Raw genomic sequence first — 20108 nt, forward strand, 5'->3', positions numbered from 1 at the left:
ACTTTTTCAAAATGTATTCTGAAAAGGTATTTTTAGAATAAAAGCGAATAAAATAAAATATTTCCATCATTTCACATTTGCTATGTTTGATGGGTGGCGGAAAAACTTTGATGGGGTGCAATTCCCAATCCATTTTTGCCGTAATGTAACAAACAAGTGGGCTCAAGGCCCAAAGGGACCATGAGGTCATTCCACTCTATCTGAAGCTTTATTACTATTTAGATATTGTAATTAAAAAGTTATAAAACAATAATTCTTTATTTGTTCAATTTAAAAGATATTAAAAAATAAAAATCGAATGACATCAATCATATAAAAAAAATCCAGAAGTCATTTAAAAAAAAACACAAAACCATCTTTTCAAAAATTGATAAGATGCATGCAGAATTTTAATAAGGTGTGGGAAGAAATAAACAACTCCAATGTGTTACAAACACAATAGTGATATTATACTATATAAATATTGAATGTAACATTATTTCTACTCAATAATAGAAGGTAATTGTTATGCTCTAGAGGACATAGACACACTATTGAATTTTGTTAAATCTTTATTGTGAATGTTACTATGTATTTTGTTTATTTAAAATCCTATTATTAGTGTCAATACAAATTAACAAAACTAGGACAATTACAAGGACTTCAATGTTATGGACACGTGTAGAAATTTTATATAGCAAAGTTGTATGTAGAAGAATATAGGGAAAAAGTGATGAACAATGTTGTATCCCTCTCTTTTAGTCACACATTGGAGTGTAAAATTTGTGTCGCCAAAAATAGAGAGCGTTTCTTGGTATGGATTGTTTTCTTCATTATTAATTCGGGTATATTCAATTAGGATTTTAAATTTTTTTAAAGGCTTTTTTAAAATAAAAGTCTTATGGTATTCAAATTTTCTAAACATCATAAACAATCTTGTTGTTATTTAATTAAAACTATTAAGAAAAATTAGAGATAACAAAATCGTTTTAGTATTCAATTGAGATTTTAAAATAATAAAATAATAAAAATTTGGTATTCAACATCATAAAAAATTTAACTGATTATTTTGTTGATTGAATTTTGCATGATTTTTAGATATATTTCATGAAATAGTATATGGGACTTTCTATTTTCATTTATATTTTTTTTAATCTAAAGAGAGACAATAATTGATTGGGTTTATGAGCATAAAATAATAAAAATTAATTTCAACCATATCAACGTATAAAATTAGAATAAAATATGTAAATGATAGAGATAGAACGAAATTAAAAATTTATTTATAATTTGTAGTGGTCACTGATAAGCTCTATAACATTTCCAAGGAACCTCAATTCCATTGTAGCCACTTTCTATTTGATAGATGATTAATTAAGCATACAAAGATTGAACAGCCTATGTTGGAAATTTTCTTCCAACTAATTTTGCTGAGAAATTTAAGTAGCCATGCAACTATGACTCACTCTAAATCTTGTGCAGCGTGATTCTCATGCCACATAATGTAAGATTAATCTAAACATTGCTTTTATTAGGCATTGTTCCAACCTTCTGAATCATCCTTCATGGGGTTTGGTTTGTATGAGTTGAGCATGAAATTGCATGCACTAACAGCTTCTTCAACTGTCAGATACACCCATTTATGCCCTAGTTCATCAAGGAACTTGGATTTGTTCAGCTTCTTCATCACCTCGCTTCCAGGATTTACCAAAACAAGCTAAACACATACAAATCAATGATTAAAAATATATACATATAAAGAGTGGGCTAGGTAGAAATAAGACATACAAAGAGGAGAAAGAAATAATTACTTGTAACCCTCTTCTGTCAACACTTTTCTTGCATTCTTCAAGCATGCTTATTCCGCTAGTATCAATGTTTGCAACAGCTGCCAATAGAATCACATTGCAAGTTAGATTAATGATCTTTTTAATCCCATTGTCAAATTTACTTCATTTCTTAAATCAAATACTTACTAGTCATATTCATTATAACATACTGTAAACTGGTTTGCCCTGAAGCTTTTATCCTATCTTCCTCTTCATCCATCCACCTTGTGATCCTAAGAATCAAATTTTGTGGTGAATTTACAATTTCATTGGAGGTAGTATTTTTTTCCATTCAAATAAGAACAAACTCACTGGTGGCTTACCTTTCTCTTAAATAGCTTGCATTGGCAAAGTAAATGGGAGCATCAATTTCTAGAATCAGGATTCCAGGAACATGATTTGCATTTGGATACTGTTCCACATTTCTGTATACTGCAGAATTTGGAATGTTGCCTAAGAGAAATGTTCTTGGCCTTGCAATAAATAGAAGTACTCGAAGTAGAGATACTGCAACCTGAATATTCACAGAAAACTCATTAACTTCCTTGGCCCTTATTTCATCACTCAACAATGGTTAAGATCTTGTTTGGAAAAACCTTCTTAAGCATTTACAAGAGAAGAAAACAATGACAAATTTCATGTTATCTTATTTTCTTTTCTGGGAAATTTTGTCCAAACAATAATAGTTAGGAGCTGGATGATACATACTGCTATGACTAGGCCAATTTCAACACTGCCAAAGACTACACCAACATAAGCACTGAAGCACACTAAGAAATCAAATTTGTCGATTTTCCACAAATGAATGGCTGCCTGATAATCAATGAGCCCGAGCATTGCTGACACAATTATGGCCGATAACACCACCAGGGGGGTGAAATGGAACAAAGGTGTTAAGAATAACAATGTTAACATCACTGCTATTGCCATCACAATGTTCGATGCAGCAGTCTTGCACCCCGCGTTATAGTTCACAGCTGAACGTGAAAAAGGTCCTGAAACAACATTCGTTTTATACCATGTTGTTAGCAATATGCAGAAAATTGTTTCACTAGTCTGTGGTTTTTCTGCTGGATGAAGAGTTTTAATAGACCCCACACAACCACACGAGCATAATAATAATATAACACAAAATTATACTAACCTATAAAATGAACATTACATGAAAAAGTAAACTTGCACATTTTTTATGATTTCTAATAAATTTTAGAAAGTTTATTGGAGAATAAATTACTAATGTTTATTGAAACACACTGTAGGCATTTTAGACTAACTTTTAATAGTGGAATGGAACAATTACCTGTGGTGAGATAGCAAGAGGTGAAGGAACCAAAAATATTCATGGTTCCAATAGCTATCATCTCTTTGTTCCCATCAATATGATAATTTTTGAACATTGAAAAGCTTCTACCTACTGCTATTCCTTCCTGCACAATCATCAATCATATTCTCAAGACCATTAATAAACTGGACTAAAATTGTTTGTTCAATTATGTTGTTCGTTTGCTTTCAAAATAAACCTAATGAAACAGATCTCAAATGTTATGTTCTGTCCAGTTTTAATCTATTTGCCAAATGCTATATGCTATATAGTACCATTAAAAAATAAATTAAAACACCTGCTTGAAGCACCCTAGTTGAAGTACATTATTTTAGTAAAAAAGGCATCTGGAACATGATCATAGAAATCAGGACAATCGATGAAAGCAGAGACCAAAGATAGACAGCAAGAAAAGAAGAAAGTGATCTGATGTGACTGTATATTATTGTGCTTGGCCAAGAACAGTGCTTTTCAAAGACCAAACATGGTTTCATCAAATTAGGAAACAAGGACAATGTGATTGATTGCTTGCTTTTTTTTTTCATTTCATAAAATTCATTGAACAAATATTTAACTAAACTATCTCTATTTATACATGCTCAAGGAAACATGATACAAGTTTTTCTTGGCAGAAGCCAAAACAATTTTTTCATAACATTTATTAGTTAGGCTGTGATTTATTAGAGTTGAGATTTGTCAAATCAGGCATTAAGTGATGGACCCTCTTCAAGGTTACCCTCTGGCAAAGGAAAAGAGAGTGAGAGATACTTAACCGCAAGTGCTATAATGCCAGTGACAAGTCCAGTTTTTATGGCAGTGCCCATGTAAGGTGACACCAACACCAAATTCGTCACGGAAGGTGGATTCAGCCCCTTCTTCAATTTTCCTATCTGAAACAACATTTCAATAAATATTAAATAACAACTTCCATTACTATCACTTCACATCACATATAGCTCCCAATTTTCTTAATCAGATAATTTGAATAATGATCGTGTAGTAACAAGAAACCCCTATTCACTAAACAGGCCAATGTTTAAAGTGAATGGGGCCCCATAGTGAAGGTCTGCTAGAGGGTCCTACAAGTGGTGGTTGTGTGGTAGGGTAGGACAATAATTTGGGATTGGGCCATTGATAAGAACCCAAAAGGCCTTAATACATGTGAGCCTCAGTGTCTGTCCTATTCCTATCAGGCACCTACTAGTGCCGTGTTTGGTTGAGTGCCAAGGTCAATACTAGTGCGTCACAAAATGGAGTGTTATTGTTGTATGGAACTTGGAGACAGTGGCTTAGTGGTGTGTGAGGGTAGTCTTAGTACTCCAATTTTTTTACATATATATATATAAATTAATAATATTTTTTAAAATTTCATTATATTTTATATATTTGGTATTTCCAAAAAAATCATATCTATAAAATTTCTAAATATCCGTCACTTGGAGATAAAAAAACTCACCACTTGAACACCATGCTTCTCAGCGTGTGTGAGATAAACCAGCAGACTTCCCAGTATGACGGACGCCAATGGTGCCATTGCTGACACCCAGAAGAACTTTGGTTGTCGTTTGCTCTGTCATCATGATCCAAAGGTTATGTTTGGATAAAAGTTGATAACGTGTTTTTCGGAATTTCAATACATATTTCCAAATTCTGAAGTACAAAATAAAGAAAGAATAGTTTATTGTTTTAAAGGTAAAAGTACTTTCAAACTTTCTCCAGTGATATCTAAACATGTAGTTATTAAAGGTAAATAAAACAAACACGCCCAAATGTTTACTGTGCATTATCCTTAAACATTGTATCATATATTAGAATAGAATGATGAAGGAAATTGATGTCCTTTTCCTTCAGGACCATGGAATATTAGCTGAGAAAAGGGAATCGAATGGAAACAATTTTTTGACTACAGTAGTGTTATAAAACTAAAAGCTTAATAGAAAAACGAATATTATTTACTATTGTCTATGGTATAATATGTAAGTCGACCATGCTGTAGTTAGAAATACAAATAAAAAAATGATTATAAGTCAATTGCCTCTGAAAAACTTGTTATCTACTTTCAATAAGGGATCAAAGGGGAGGTAGGTTAGGATTGAAAATATTGTTTATCGAAAGAATAAGTTGATCATTTTAGAATCCCAATCCTAGAAAAAAAAGAGCAGGGATATTATGTCTTCCTTTGACACTTCACAGTTAAAGTCATGGCTCTTAGTATAATAACATGTGGGTATTTTTTGTTTTTCTTTGTTTGGTTACTTTACAACCTTACTTGAGGAATAAAAAAACAAAAGAAAATGAAGGATTAAATGTAACATTACCTACCAAATAATGCAACACAATATGTGAAACGTGGAATGTAGCATATGTGAAGAATAATTAAGGTAAGGGTTAGGTATCACTTACAAAGTATCTTGTGACAAGGAGGAAGAAAATAAAGCAACAACCCAACACAGCGCTTTCCCACCTCCACTGCATATACATAAACAAATAAGAAAAAAACAAAATAAGCTAACATCAACCAATAATAACTTCAAGGGAGAAAGAGAAGATTCTTTTTTTCTTTTTTAATTTCAGACAATCTTCCACGAACAGCTTTGGTAGTGTTGGTCTACTATATTTCTAAACTGGTAAATTTCGCTAATAATCACTCGAGTTATGCCTAACAAAAAATATGTGGACTATTTATTAGATAAATAACTTATATTTGAACAATTGAAAAGCACATTTTTAAGTAAAATTTGGATTTGGATTTAATTAAATAAAAAAAAAAATGGAGCAATGGTAACATTATGTAGTACTTGTTTTGAGAATAAATAGTTATGGAGGTGTATACATGGTGTGCTAGTGTTGTCGGTGGATAAAAAAAATAAGCAAGAGATGTGAAAATAGAAGGTGGATAAAAAAACAGAAATATATATGGACAACCTCATTTTTTTTATACAACTACATTACAACTCTCAATACTATTATTTTAAAACTTTTTTATATTATTTAATTATAAATTTATCCTTTACTATATATATTTATTTCTAAACCTATCACATAGTTGTCACACTATCATTTTTCAAAAAAAAATCAAGAGATATAAAAAGAGATATGAAAATAGAAGAAAAGAAGAGAAAGAGTTGAAGTTGTACTAGTTACCTCATGAGTTTGACTGAAAACAGAACGCATCACTGAGACTAGATCAGCCTCGTGAGTAAAATGTTCAAGGCCAAGAATTGATTTTAGCTGTTGCAGACAAACCACTGTTGCTGCTCCCCCCATGAACCCTACTATGGTTGCATGTGACAGAAAATCCACGATAAACCCTAACCTGCACTCCTCAACCATTCCACTTGCTTACAACAACAACAAAATCCACAAATAATAATATTTTAAGGCAAAAATCCAGTTCTTGTATAATCAATCAGTTGTCCTCACCTTAAATTACAGAACAAATCATGTGTATCAACTCAGATTTCTATTATTATTATTTTAAGAAATGAAAATTGTAGTTTGGAATAGTACAATTATTCAAATCCAATGGGTACTTGGTTACAATTTTATATGATAAGAATTTATAAGCATGGGTGGTATATTAAGTATAAAAATGAATAAAAAAAGTTTACATTATGGATGCAGAAATGCTCCATCCAATACAAATGAGTATTCATGAAAGGGAATGCAGTAGCCAATAGGCCAATCGCACTGCCCAAGCTGATTCCAGAATTCAACATTTTATTATAATATATAATAATATGTATATGTATATGCTTTAGGGAATTGGGGTGGGTGTTGAATCTCATAATTGCAAAATACAAATAGTTTCACGAGACAAATCATGGCCAAAAGACAAAAAACTCCAGCCCATAAACAGTCCCCACAATATTTTCATTCGATTTTTCCTTTTGAATACTGCAAGTTTTCTACTTCTATATTAAGATTTTTAAAGATAAAAGATACTACTACTTACTCACTGACAAGTGACAAGAACATGCTGGGAACACTTTCATTTTCTTTTCTTTTCATCTTACATCTAGCTTAAAGTATTTATTTAATAAATAAATTATTACGGCTACTACTGGACTATTATGTTAATTACACCATAATATGTGTTTTACTTTTCAAACATGATTTTTTCAGCATGTTTTCAAACATAGGACAAGTAGAACTGTAGTATAATGAATTACCTGAAGAGGCCCAGAGATGCCTGCAAAACTCCAGCAAAGAATGTAGCAGTGAAAGCTAGGTGGAGATAAAGGTTTGGATTCTCGATGTAATTCACCACTCGACCCAACATGGAAGCCATCAGAAGTGATCCAACAGCCACAGTTCCCACTGCCAAGTCCCTTGAGCTTCCCATCATAGCATAAATCAAAGGCGGTATAAAGCTGGAATCTGCACTCATTCATTTATATGTGTCCCCTCATTATAACAAAACAAGATACCATGGAATAAATCTACCAAACTGAACAAATGTATATATGGCTCAACTGCTACAGTCTAAACACTTTTGATTTCATGTTTTTAAGTAGGTCTAAACTTGAGTATATTTTTGGGTGAACTCGGTATTGCTCACCAGAATTGAGGGCCAATTTTATGAAACACTGATGTATATTAAAAAAGTTTATACATCACCTGTGAAATGAAAAACGTGATTAATAGGAAAGACTGCAGTGAAGTTATTTGATTGATATTAATCATCTATAGAAAGCATGGTATATCTGATACCAGTTAATATTTGGTAAGAATAGCGTGTTATAGAAAAAGGTTGGTATCTTTTTCTGCTTACAAAGACATGTTCTACTGACTACACATGTCTAACTTTGAGTGTTAATGTATTGCAAAGATTTTGTGAACACAACAAAAAATAATAAAATGAGGAGATGAAGTGGATGATGAAGGAGGGAGTGAAACAATTACTGACAAAGTCCAAGAATTGGAGGGAGGTTGGCGAGCTTGGCGTAGCTGATGCCTTGAGGAATGGCCAAACTGGCAATGGTGATGCCAGAGATGAGGTCTGATTTCAAGAATTGGAGGGTGTATTTGGGTGCCCACTCAAAGATGGGGAAGAAGTACTGAAGTCCAAGGACGAACTTGATAGAGGGTGTTTGGTTCTTGAACTTCCTAAACGGGTCATCTGGGAAAAAGGTTTCTTTCAAGGAGTACTTGAGAGACTTGAAGAAGGGTTGAGGGGGTGGAATTGCCACTCGGTGCACGCAGTCAGCGTTCGGGTATTCATAGTCTGCGTTACCCATCTCTAACACAACACCAAATAGTTATGTGATGGTATTAAGCTAGAGTAACTTAACTTGAACTGATTTAGCTAGCTAGGACTATATATGCTAACACTAGAAAGTTGTTGAGGAGGGGATAAGAATGAAGGATATGCAGGAAGAAGACGTAAGGGTGAGGTTTGGTGGTAGAAGTGAGGAGGGTGTTGTAAATGATATGGGTTTATATAAAGTGAGTTAAGGTCAGTTATGTTGGTCATGTGTGTGGTCGGAGGATGGAATGCTGAGGTGTACGTGGTATGATTGTTCTTTCACTTCTAATGTTTATACTTTTTCTTCTTTTTTCTAATCACAGCTATCTCTACCACAGATCTTAATCTTATGTTACTACATAGGAAAATCTATAGTACAGTAGTTAACTCTACTGGTGTGTTATAAAAGAAAAAAAGAAAAAATCTTCTGATTGCCATTTTTCTCTGCAGATCCTCTCTATCTAGTTAACTCTCTCCACGGTAATTTAATGTAACATTTTCTGTCTTTTTTTAAGGTTTGAGGGTGTTGAATTAAGGTGTGATAAAAATATTAATTAATGTTATGTGAGTCTGAAGCTGACCACCTAGGGTAGTGGTTTTTGCCCGACACATATTAGAGGAGAAAGGCAGAAAACTGAGACGCATCTTCTTCTTAATAAGGTTATGGCAATGTGTAATGACTTATGACTTCACTCCCTATCTCACCTTCAGATACTCTCGACACTAAGATATTGATTCCAACTTTTTCCTTGTGACGAGGATCGTGTTACCAATATCATTATCTTTTTTTTCTTTTTTACTTCTTATAGCTTCAGCTACCCTACATTTTGTTGCTTTTTGCTGATGATAAAGATCAAAGCATGTCTTATTATTTTTTAGTTAAATATATACTCAAGTTTTTCTTGGCAGAGCTTAAAGCGTGAAACTTCGTCGCATCCACACACACACATATATCACTCGGAACAAAGTATTTTATACCACACACTCCAAATTCTTTTGGTCATAAAAAAAAATACAACAAACTGTTTAACCGTTTCGCAATATACATAAACATAATATTACGTAGACAATTACAAATTAAAAGGAAAGGAAACCACGTCTCTTATAAACAATAGATTTCCGCATGGGAATTATTATAGTATTTATAAAAATATATAAATAAGTTGTTTTTTTATATCAATTTTTGTTTTTTATATATAAAAAAAGGAATGAATAAATAAGAGGTATTTCAGAGATACTTCAACCTTTATATAAAAAATCTACTTGAAGCTCTTTTCCTCTAAACTCTTTATAAAAACTAAAGTACCTTGATCCTTACAAGTGATACAAACACCTTTTACTCATGATATAGATTTCCTAGAAAAATTGATAAACATCATGCAAACCATTGGTTCAAGACACCAATCCGAATACGAAAAACATATGTCAAGCGCTTTGGACTTTATCCAAGACCAAACCTTCAACTACACCAAAGTAAAGATTTCAATATGATCTATCTTGCCACTTCTGAAAGTCCTCTTATTCCTATGTTTTTACAATTCTCCTACGACTGCTATCCACACACATTCTCAAATCTGATTAACACTTTCTTTAAAACCACTCATCCTAAAACTTAAAAAATATTTTTTTGGCTCCCTATGATCCGTTGATGTCATCTGCATCCACTCATAGTACTTAGATCACACAAGTCAGAAAACTCTACACGTACAAAAAAGACGAGATATAGTTTCCTCTTCTTCCCCACACATACAACAAATATTTGTAGTCATACATATCCCCCTTCTTACTAGATTTGCTTTAGACACTATTTTGTCTTCCATAGCCCTCCATGCTGTGAGATGTGAAGATGGTTGTGCCTTTAACCTACAAAAACCCACAAACAAATCCCTCTTAGCCCCCTAAGCATATTCTTTAAGAATTTTGTATGCAGATTTGACCATGAACAATGTTGTCTCTCTGTCTTTCCAAACCCAAGAGTCCTCCTTATCTATCCTTACCCTTTGCTCCCCCGGAAATTGCATCAGCTGTTGTTCCTGATTCGGTTCCCATTCAAACAAGTTCCTTCTCCATTCGATCTTCCAAGTTCACTCTGAATTTTCTGACCTCTCCTTTGCATGCCATATAGAAGAGTATAAAACAAATGGTGAAAAGTCTCAGAAAGAATTCCCTGAGATTCGTGTTGTCCACCTATTTATCCTCCCACAACCTTATCTCCCTTCCATTCCCAACCTCCCATGAAAAATTATCCTCGAACTTATCTTTCCAACCCTCGAGAGACCAAACTTCCTTCAAATCCCTCCACCAAAGAGAATCTAAACTATTATTTCTTTGACTCCGTAGATCCCTCCAACCTCCATATTTAGAATCCAACACTTCTTTCCACAAACCTAATTTTTCGTAACCTAAGCGTCATATCCATTTTCCTAACAAAGCAATATTAAACCGCCTTATGTCAATCATTCCTAGCCCTCTCGCTTCTTTTGGATCACAAACCTTTTTCCACGAAGCCTACAAAATTTTCCTGTCAGCCGAGTCGCATCCCCACAAAAAGTTCCTCTACAACCTCACTATTTCCTTCACCACCATAGCTGACATTTTATAAAAAGACAAGAAAAATAGAGGAAGAGCGGATAACATCGATTTAATCAAGCAAAGTCTACATGCCATAGAGATAAATTTGCATTTCCATCAGCTTAATCTTTTCCTCACTCTTTCCACCACCTTTTCCCATAACTTACTTCTTTTATGACAACCACCTATAGGCATACCCAAATATTTAAACGGAGTCTTCATCGTTTCACAATTCAAAATAGCCGCAAAATGTTGAAACAAAGGATAGCTGCATCCTACCCCTTCGACACTACTCTTATGAAAATTAACCTTTAAACCGGAAAGTAATTCGAAGTAATTTAGAATAGTCTTAATTACAAACACACTTTGTACTTTCGCTTTGCAAAAAAAACAACGTATTATCCGCTTATTGAAGCATATAAATGGATCTGCCTCTGATCTCCACACTTTCTAATAATTCTTTCTCTTCCGCCTTCCTTACAACCCTAGCTAAACCTTCTGCCACAATGAGGATAAGAAACGGTGCTAGAAGATCTCCTTGTCTCAACCCATTCCTTGGCTTGAATTCCTGAGTAGGACTCCCATTTACTAACACGGACACCGATGAAGACTTAAGACAAGCCTTTACCATCCAACCCACTTCCCACATAAACCTAACCTCTCCACCTAACTTATTTCTATTATTAAATATTATATTTGATATTTAATAATTTTAAAATATTTTTATTATATGTAATACTTTTCAATAATTTTTTATATAAAAATTATTATTAAAAAAAAATTAGCTCCAAATAGAATTTTTATACCCTCCCCACTCTCCCCCTTATATGCTAAAAATATATAATCATATACTCTGCATCCACAAGAGTATTTCCAAATTTTAGTCTTAGTTTTTATTTTTAAAAAAATTACAAAGAATTATTTTAAATGTAATATGTATTAAGAATATTTTAAATTATTGTTTTTCAAAAAATTATTTTAAAGTAACCAGAATATTTATACTTATAAATGGTCATTGGCTCATTAACTCTTCAAGAAAAAACATTTGGGTGAGATTTTGTAATCACGTTATAACAAACATAATTACTAAATAATTACAAAAATAATTTAATTTTAAAAAAAAATCTTCTAGAAGTTCACCATCTTAATTGTAACTCTCTAAAACCACCATATGTAATCATCAGCAATAAACCACTTTATAGCGAGATTTGGAGGAACATGAATAATCACATTTTTAAGGGCGGAGCGATTGATATTTTGAAATATTTTTTTTGACTCAATTAAAGGTTTGGTCTTGGATCATTTCTTATTTTGTTTCTGCTTAGTTTTGGTTGTGTGTATGTTTAGATGTTTTCATTGGTTTTGAGTTGCCTGGTTTTGACAAGGTTATTGGATCTTTCTTTTGTGTAGAGAAGTTGGAATGTATATGGGTTGGATCACCTCTTAAGTGGTTCATATTTATTTATTTATTTTGCTGATAAAAAGCAATAAACCACTTTATATAAATGTATACAAATGTATAGAGACAAATTCTCCCTGCACCTTCATACTTTCCATTTGCATCTTCATAATTTATTTTTAATTTCAATAATACCCTTTTGAGTATGGTTGAGAGTGTGATTTCTTCTTCTTTATTTTCAAGTAGTGGTTGATGATAAACGTTGGTGGTTCATGTAAGTTTTGTAGTGTTTTTACTAGTGATGGTTGTATTTTTGTCCGCTTATTTTTTTAGTTTTTTGAAAGCTACAAAATCTTTAAAAAAACTAGCAAGGCGCAAAAATGGAGTATAAAAACTATAAAAAAGCATCCACACTATAAACATCAAATACAACAAATCTTCTCGCCAACTCTCTCTCACACGTTCAAATGATGAAACTGTTCTTTTAAACACAGTGGCTGAAAAAAAAAATAGAAGTGTTACGACTGAAAAAGAGACATATGAGTATAATTATTTAAAAATGTGAGATTATACTTTATCTAAGATCATTTTAAAAAGTTAAAACCAAATTTTCATGGTTGATATGAAGTGAGGAGAAGCTATCGAACTGGAGGAAAATTTTGTTACATCTAAGACCATATATTCATTCAAATGGGAACTAAGATGGAGACGTCCTGGATTTGAATGGGAAGTTGCTCTACAGGAAGAATTGTCAAGATCCTTGGCTGGTGCTAAGCTAGATAGGGAGAGGAAGGATTGTATGACATGGAAAGGTGAAGACTTCTTTGTTAAATCTGCATATGAATGTGTTACAAAAATTGACTCTTGTAATAAGAGTATAATTTTTGAACAACTATGGATGTCTAGAGCGTTTCCAAATGTCCAAATTACAGCATGGAGGGTCTTATTGGATAGGCTACCGACAAGGCTAAATCTTTCTAGGAGAGGTGTAGGGGTAAATACATCTTTTTGTGCCCTTTGTCAAAAGTGGTATGAATCTGCTCAGCACCTGTTCTTGGAGTGTGAGGTTGCACTACAAGTATGGAACTGGTGTTTTAGATGGATTGGAATTATGTTTGTACAACATAAGATCCCTAGAGATCATTTCGAGAGCTTCTGTTTGGTTCAAGTAAATTATAAACAAAATCTTGTGTGGAAAGGTGTATGGGCAGCTATAGTATCGAGTATTTGGGATCAAAGAAACAGATCCATCTTTAAGCAAGATAGAGTTGATACGGAGGAAATATTTCATATGGCTCAACTTAAAACTTGATTATGGTTGAGGTATAGAATGAAGTCTTTTAGTTATTCTTTCTCTTACTGGCTTTTAAATCCTATCTTGTGCATTAAAAGCTGCTATTAGATGGAATGTGTGCAAGGAAGTGGTCGATACTTGAATAGAGGTGAAAGGGAGACAGGTTAGTGTTGGCAGGGTACGAGGGGTTATGTAGGAGAGACGGGTGGTGTGTGGTGTAGAACTAGTTCTAAGAGTTGTACATCTTTTTCTTTTATCAAATAGAATTTCTAATAACTTAGCTAAATGCTAGGAAAGGTCTTTTCTGTTTGGAACAGGGTATCCTGATTTGCGTGGACAGAGTGGTGCAGAATGGAAACTCAGGGTAATTTGTTGTGCTGGAAGGTGTGTGTTAATACTAAGGAGCAGGTAAAGAAGATAGCAAACCAGTTTTTTGGGTAACTACCACTAGCACGAGGAAGCCTATATGTTGACTATGGATAATTTGAAAGAATACATATGGATGATGCAAGCTTGTGGAGGTGCTAAAGCCACAGTTGGACTAAGGCATTATTGCTGTCATATTTTCGGTTCTTGGTGTAATCTGGTGTGGGGATTTGGTGTTGTCAAGGGAAGTCTTGCTGCACAGAATGTTGAAGTAGCCAAATACATATGTTGTTTATCTCTTAACACGGGTTTTGAGCTACTGCTACATTTTTATGGATGGTGGTTTTGACAATAGTTTTAGGTAAAGCTGGTGCAAAATTCATTACATTTTTGTACACCAGTTTGGGGTCTATTAAGTTGTAGGTTTTGGCGTTTAAAGTCTCTGAACATGTGATTTTGCTCTATACCACAAGGGGGTGTAACCTTGTGGTTGTGTATATGGGTTGGGTTATCCCTGAAGTAGCCCTTTAATTTAATTTATTCATTGCTGATAAAAAAAAGACCATATATTCATTCATAACCATAAAAAATTAAAAAAATTAAAAATCTTTCACCCTTAGGGCTCAAGTTATAACCCAACAATTAGGGATGACAATGCAGGTTGATCCGCCCCGCACAGGCCAGCCCCGTGTTTGGCCCGCAAAATGCAGATCGGGTTGGCTCGCCTCGCGCAAGTAGTGCAAACTCACTTCATTGGTCCACCTCACATATGAGGTAACCCGCATAATGAAAATATTTTTTTAGAAAAAAATTAAAATTTCATTAATAATAAAAAACCTATTTCTATTGTTGAAAAATTAAAATTTTATTATTTTAATTCATTCAATTAAAATAAAAATATGAATTAAGTATGATGGTTGTTAGAAGGTTTGATTAAAAATAATTAAGGCAAATTCTTCCTGCACCAGATCATTTTAAACTACACCCAATATACATAAAGAAAAAGACTAAAATACCCTTAATGAAATGAAAATTAGGGTTTTTTAAAATGTGCACCCAACCCACATCCAATTCACCCAACCCAACAGCATTGCACCCTTTTTTTTCTATGATCACTGTGAGGAGGCAGCGCACGGAGAAGATTGTGAGGCAGCGCGCCGAGAAGGAGACGAAGTCACTGGAGAAGCATTGAAGCCGTCGGAGAAGGATTGAAGCCGCCGGAGAAGAAGACGAAGCCACCGGAGAAGGATTGAAGTCGCCGAAGAAGGATTGAAGCCACCAGAGGTAGTTGGTAAAAAGGTTATGTGACATATAGGTAAGTCTGCAACCAATATGAATAAATATGCAACTTTTGCCCAATTTTCATTGGTGGTGTAAAATTAATATTGGAACCATTATCACAACTACAACTAGTTTTTGCAAGCAAAATAGTAATGAATAACATATATCATATCCTGTACTTATCTAATAAACTAAAAATGATTTGGAAGGTAAAATTGATTTGTGACTAGTATGTATCTTTGCGCTGCATCCAATCCATATTTGCTTTAGTAATATATCCCTCACTTGCTTAACAGAATGCAGTCTCAGGAGCTTTGGATGTGTAGGAGCAAGAAGTTATGCTGTAAAACAATTTTTTTTGTCTTAGATTCAAGTTCAATCAAACTTCCAGGTCTTTCTGGTGCCCTAGATGCGAAGTTTATGAAGGATAAACTTCATCTTTGCACTTTGGAGGGTGTTATATACAGATGTAAATGAATCAGAGAAAACCACTAGTCATGTGTGATACTGATCTTTGAAAGAGACTTTGCATGCTTCAGCTTCACCATGCTATATACACTTTTGGTTCAACTCTTTTTGTTTTGTTTCAGATCTTAAAAAATTATTTTCATATGATTTTGTAGGAAACAAGCTCCGGAAAATTATGAAAGCATGAAAAATAAACACACACTTTTGCTTATAAGCAATTTATTCCACATTACATTAAACACTGAAGCCTTAAAATGGTTCATTTTATTTGAAATGAAATCTCATACTAGGGTTTTTTTTTTATGAAAATGGATGTCTATTTAAGTATGCATATTAAGATCAAACCTTCTTGTAAATTAATAAGGGTTATGCAATCTTTATTTTTTATTTTATTTATTTTTTTGGAATGAAGCTTCTATATTTTAATAATGTTATTAAATATTTGATATATATAAAATAAAATAAAAATAATAATTAATAATAAAAATAATAAAAATAATAATTGATATATTTATAAAAATAAATAATAATAATTAATTAATTTAATTTATATTCATTATTATTATTATTTTTTAATTAATATTATTATTTTATAAATTAATTCTAAATATGATTGTTATTCTAATATTCTAATATTTAAATATTCATATTATTAATATTAATATATTTTTTATTATTATAATATATATATATATATATATAAATATATTTACAATATTATTATTTATTATTATTATATTATATAATTAAATTATATTATTATAATTAATTATTTTAACAATAATAATAATTCTTGTTGTTATTATATATATATATATATATAACCAAGCAAATATGAGTTTTTGGATAAACTTATCCATAAGTATATTTTGTATTCTAGATATGAATATCCAAAATGATTTTATGTGTTCCAGATTTCAAATTGTGGAAGGATATTGTGAAACTTACGGATTTGTATATTTGAAAGCTAACTTTATGTTTTTTTTTCAGCATTGCCAATGGATACAACTGACTCATACATGGGAATTTCAGGGAAGATTGATGTGTGGGATGGATTAGATGATGTTGATCTGGAGCAGTCAATAACGTATAACGCGTTAGATAATGAACATAGAGCACATGAGTGTAATGAGGCGTTTACTACAAATAAGGTAAGGTAAATGTTAGGCGTGTGAACCTTATTGTTTATGAATTATTTTAAATTTTGGCATCTATTATTGTAGGTATTTCGTAATTGAGATGAGTTGTTAGAGTGGGCGAGAAGTGTTGACTATTATTATGGGTTTGTTATTGTTATATTAAGGTCAGATACATGGACAAGGCAACGAGGAAGGATGACATACATATTATTAGGTTGTGAGAGAGGAGGTAAATACAGAAAGTATAAAAAAGACGTAGATATCAGTCGAACGGGAAGTAGGAAGTGTGATTGTCCTTTCAGATTGCGAGGCAAACCAGTCAAAGGTGGTCAAGGGTGGATGGTTGAATTAATTTGTGGTTATCACAATCATGATTTGGCAGAGACATTGGTAGGTCATCCGTATGCCGGAAGGTTAAGTGTTGAGGAAAAGGCTATGGTTGAGGATATGATTAAAAATTTAGTGAAGCCAAGAAATATTTTACTAACCATGAAAGAGAGAAATGAGAAGAATGTCACGACAATAAAGCAAGTTTATAATGCAATGAGTGGTCACCGAAGATCACAACGAGGTCATAAAAAAGAAATGCAACAATTCATGTTGTTACTAGAGCGAGACATGTATGTGCATAGGTGTAGGTGTGAAGAGGTGTCGAATGTTGTGCAAGATATATTTTGGACACACACAGATTCAGTAAAGCTAGTGAACTTGTTTAACATTGTCATATTGATGGATAGTACGTACAAAACGAACAAGTATAGGATGCCGTTACTTGAAGTTGTTGGGATTACATCAACTGGTTTGACTTTTTCCGTTGCATTTTGTTTACTAGCAGCAGAAAAGGAAAATATTTTTTTGTGGGCCCTTGACAGACTTAAAGGGTTGTTTTTGAGAGTTAATTCATATCCTAGGGTGGTGGTATGTGATAGAGATATTGCCTTAATGAATGCAATCAAAATCGTTTTTCCTGAAGCTTATAAGCTTTGCCGATTTCACATTGATAAAAATGTGAAAGCAAAATGTAAAATGTTGGTGCATCCAAGAGAGGCATGGGATCAAGTAATGCAGTCTTGGAGATCTATTGTGGATTGTGATATTGTTGAGGCCTTTGAAGATCGTGTCAATGCATTTCAAGTTGTGTGTTCTCCATGGCCTATATTTGTTGATTATGTGATGGCTACATGGTTACGTCCACATAAAGTAAAATTTGTTAAGGCATGGACAGATAAGGTGATGCACTTAGGAAACACGACAAGTAATAGGGTTGAGGCGACACATTGGAGCCTAAAGAGAGTTCTTCAAAATTCCATGGGGGATTTATGTTTCTGCTGGGATTCGATCAACAAGATGATTATTTTACAACATAATGCAATCAAAGCTTCATTCCAAAAGAGTCTGCATGTGGTCGAACATCGGTTTAAGGTTACAACTTACAAAAAATTGTTGGGCTTTGTATCTAAATATGCTTTGAACCTGATTGCTAAAGAACTTGATAGGGTTAAATCTATGGGATTTGATAAAAAATAGATGTGGTGGATGTACTCTTACATGTACTCATGGTCTTCCTTGTGCGTGTCAATTGGCTTCGTTTGGTGCAGGTAGCATACCACTTAAATCAGTACATGTCATGTGGACTCGATTAAGCTTTGATGATATTGCAGCAGAACAATGTTCATATGAGTTGTCAATTGACAAAGAGTTTGAGGTGATCGCGAAGCGGTTCAAAGAGTTGGACGTTGCAGGTAAGGTTAACATCAAAACTAAATTGCAAGAGATTGCCTTTCCAGAGAAGACATCTATTTACGCACCTGATAAGGTCAAAACAAAAGGTGTTGTGAAGATGGTTCGTCCTACCAAATTCATGAGATCAACTAAGCGAATCCCTTTTTATTTTGAACATGTGGATTTCTTACACTCACAACATGATAGTTGTTCGAGTAAAAAATCTACTAAAGGACACTTACTACAAATTCTACCAGCACAATCCATTCCTTTGCTTGATTAGTTCCCTGTAGGATATCATCCATACATTGTTGATGTTGTCGACGTTAAGGTTGATGGCCATTGTGAGTACCGTGTTGTTGTTGCCAAATTGGGCATGGGAGAGGAGTCATGGGTTGTTGTTCGAATGAATTTGTTAAAAGAACTAAGTGAATGGAGACAAGAATATGTTGAACTATTTGGTGGTGATGAACGATATGAATACTTGAAGAAGTCACTTCTAGTTGACCACATGTCTATGGTATCAACCACTAACACCATTTCATTTGTACTTTGCATTTCTTCATTTAACTCACTTCGCCATTTGTACTTGCAGGCAGGAGCAGATAAGTGGATGACAATTCTAGACATGGGATACGTTATTGCTAATCGGTATAATGTCATTTTCGTTTCATTGTCCATGATACAATCATTGAGTATTTTTCCTTTAAGAACCCAAGCACCAAGTAACTTCACTCATCACCGAATAATTGCAATTGGGCACGTCCACGAAAATCATTTTGTTCAGGTATACCCTAAACGAATAAAAAAAAGTAAGTCATAGTGTTAACTTAAAAGTTATGTAACTTATATTTATAACTTTTATAGGTGAAGCTGAAAGATGGTTGTCCAATTCCACCAACAGATATACTGTGGGCATGACATCGTTATCCTACGGCCCAATCTTGGTCAACATACTACACTAGTCGATACAAGTTTATACACAAATAATGTCCATTAGACGATATTTCTAATATTAACATTTGTAATACATATTTAATGTTTATGTTTTAGTATGTTTAGTTTCTTTTAATACATGTATTCACTACATTTCTATTGCATATACGCGCTTATGGAACTATCATATACAATTACGGATGACACAATCCATCACACACAATGGTGTCTACAAATGCCAAAATTTGGAACACATTAGGGATGGCAAAACCTGGAACACATAATTATGCCTAGGGATGGCAAAAAATTAATAATATTGTAAATATATATATATATATATATATTATAATAAAAAATATATTAATATTAATAATATGAATATGAATATTTAAATATTAGAATAACAATAATCTTTAAAATTAATTTATAAAATAATAATATTAATTAAATAATAATAATAATAATGAACATAAATTAAATTAATTAATTATTATTATTTATTTTATTTTATATATATCAAATATTATTAATTATTATTTTTATTTTATTTTATAT

The 20108-nt window shown here is 32.9% G+C and overlaps 2 protein-coding genes across 2 annotated transcripts; one reads left to right on the forward strand and one right to left on the reverse strand.

Annotated features, from left to right (window-relative positions):
• Positions 1-1243: 1243 nt before the first annotated feature.
• Positions 1244-9005, reverse strand: LOC137814237 (sulfate transporter 3.1). The gene is made up of 12 exons (XM_068616845.2): positions 8039-9005; positions 7302-7509; positions 6274-6445; positions 5533-5598; positions 4586-4699; positions 3903-4019; positions 3109-3235; positions 2517-2803; positions 2132-2322; positions 1956-2041; positions 1791-1867; positions 1244-1696 (listed from the first exon to the last, which is right to left on the reverse strand). The coding sequence occupies exons 1-12, from the start codon at positions 8367-8369 to the stop codon at positions 1511-1513; spliced, it is 1962 nt and encodes a 653-aa protein (XP_068472946.1). The 5' UTR covers positions 8370-9005; the 3' UTR covers positions 1244-1510.
• A 4744-nt stretch (positions 9006-13749) lies between these two features.
• On the forward strand, positions 13750-19538 carry LOC137816040 (protein FAR1-RELATED SEQUENCE 6-like). Its single transcript, XM_068619142.1, has 9 exons — positions 13750-13804; positions 13959-14025; positions 15585-15757; positions 16747-16912; positions 17060-18150; positions 18494-18637; positions 18911-19137; positions 19213-19404; positions 19485-19538. Exons 1-9 carry the CDS (start codon positions 13750-13752, stop codon positions 19536-19538), a joined length of 2169 nt encoding a protein of 722 aa, XP_068475243.1.
• Positions 19539-20108: the final 570 nt, after the last annotated feature.

The sequence above is a fragment of the Phaseolus vulgaris genome, chromosome 1 (genome assembly GCF_051622355.1).
Source record: "Phaseolus vulgaris cultivar YP4 chromosome 1, ASM5162235v1, whole genome shotgun sequence".
NCBI lineage: Eukaryota > Viridiplantae > Streptophyta > Magnoliopsida > Fabales > Fabaceae > Phaseolus > Phaseolus vulgaris.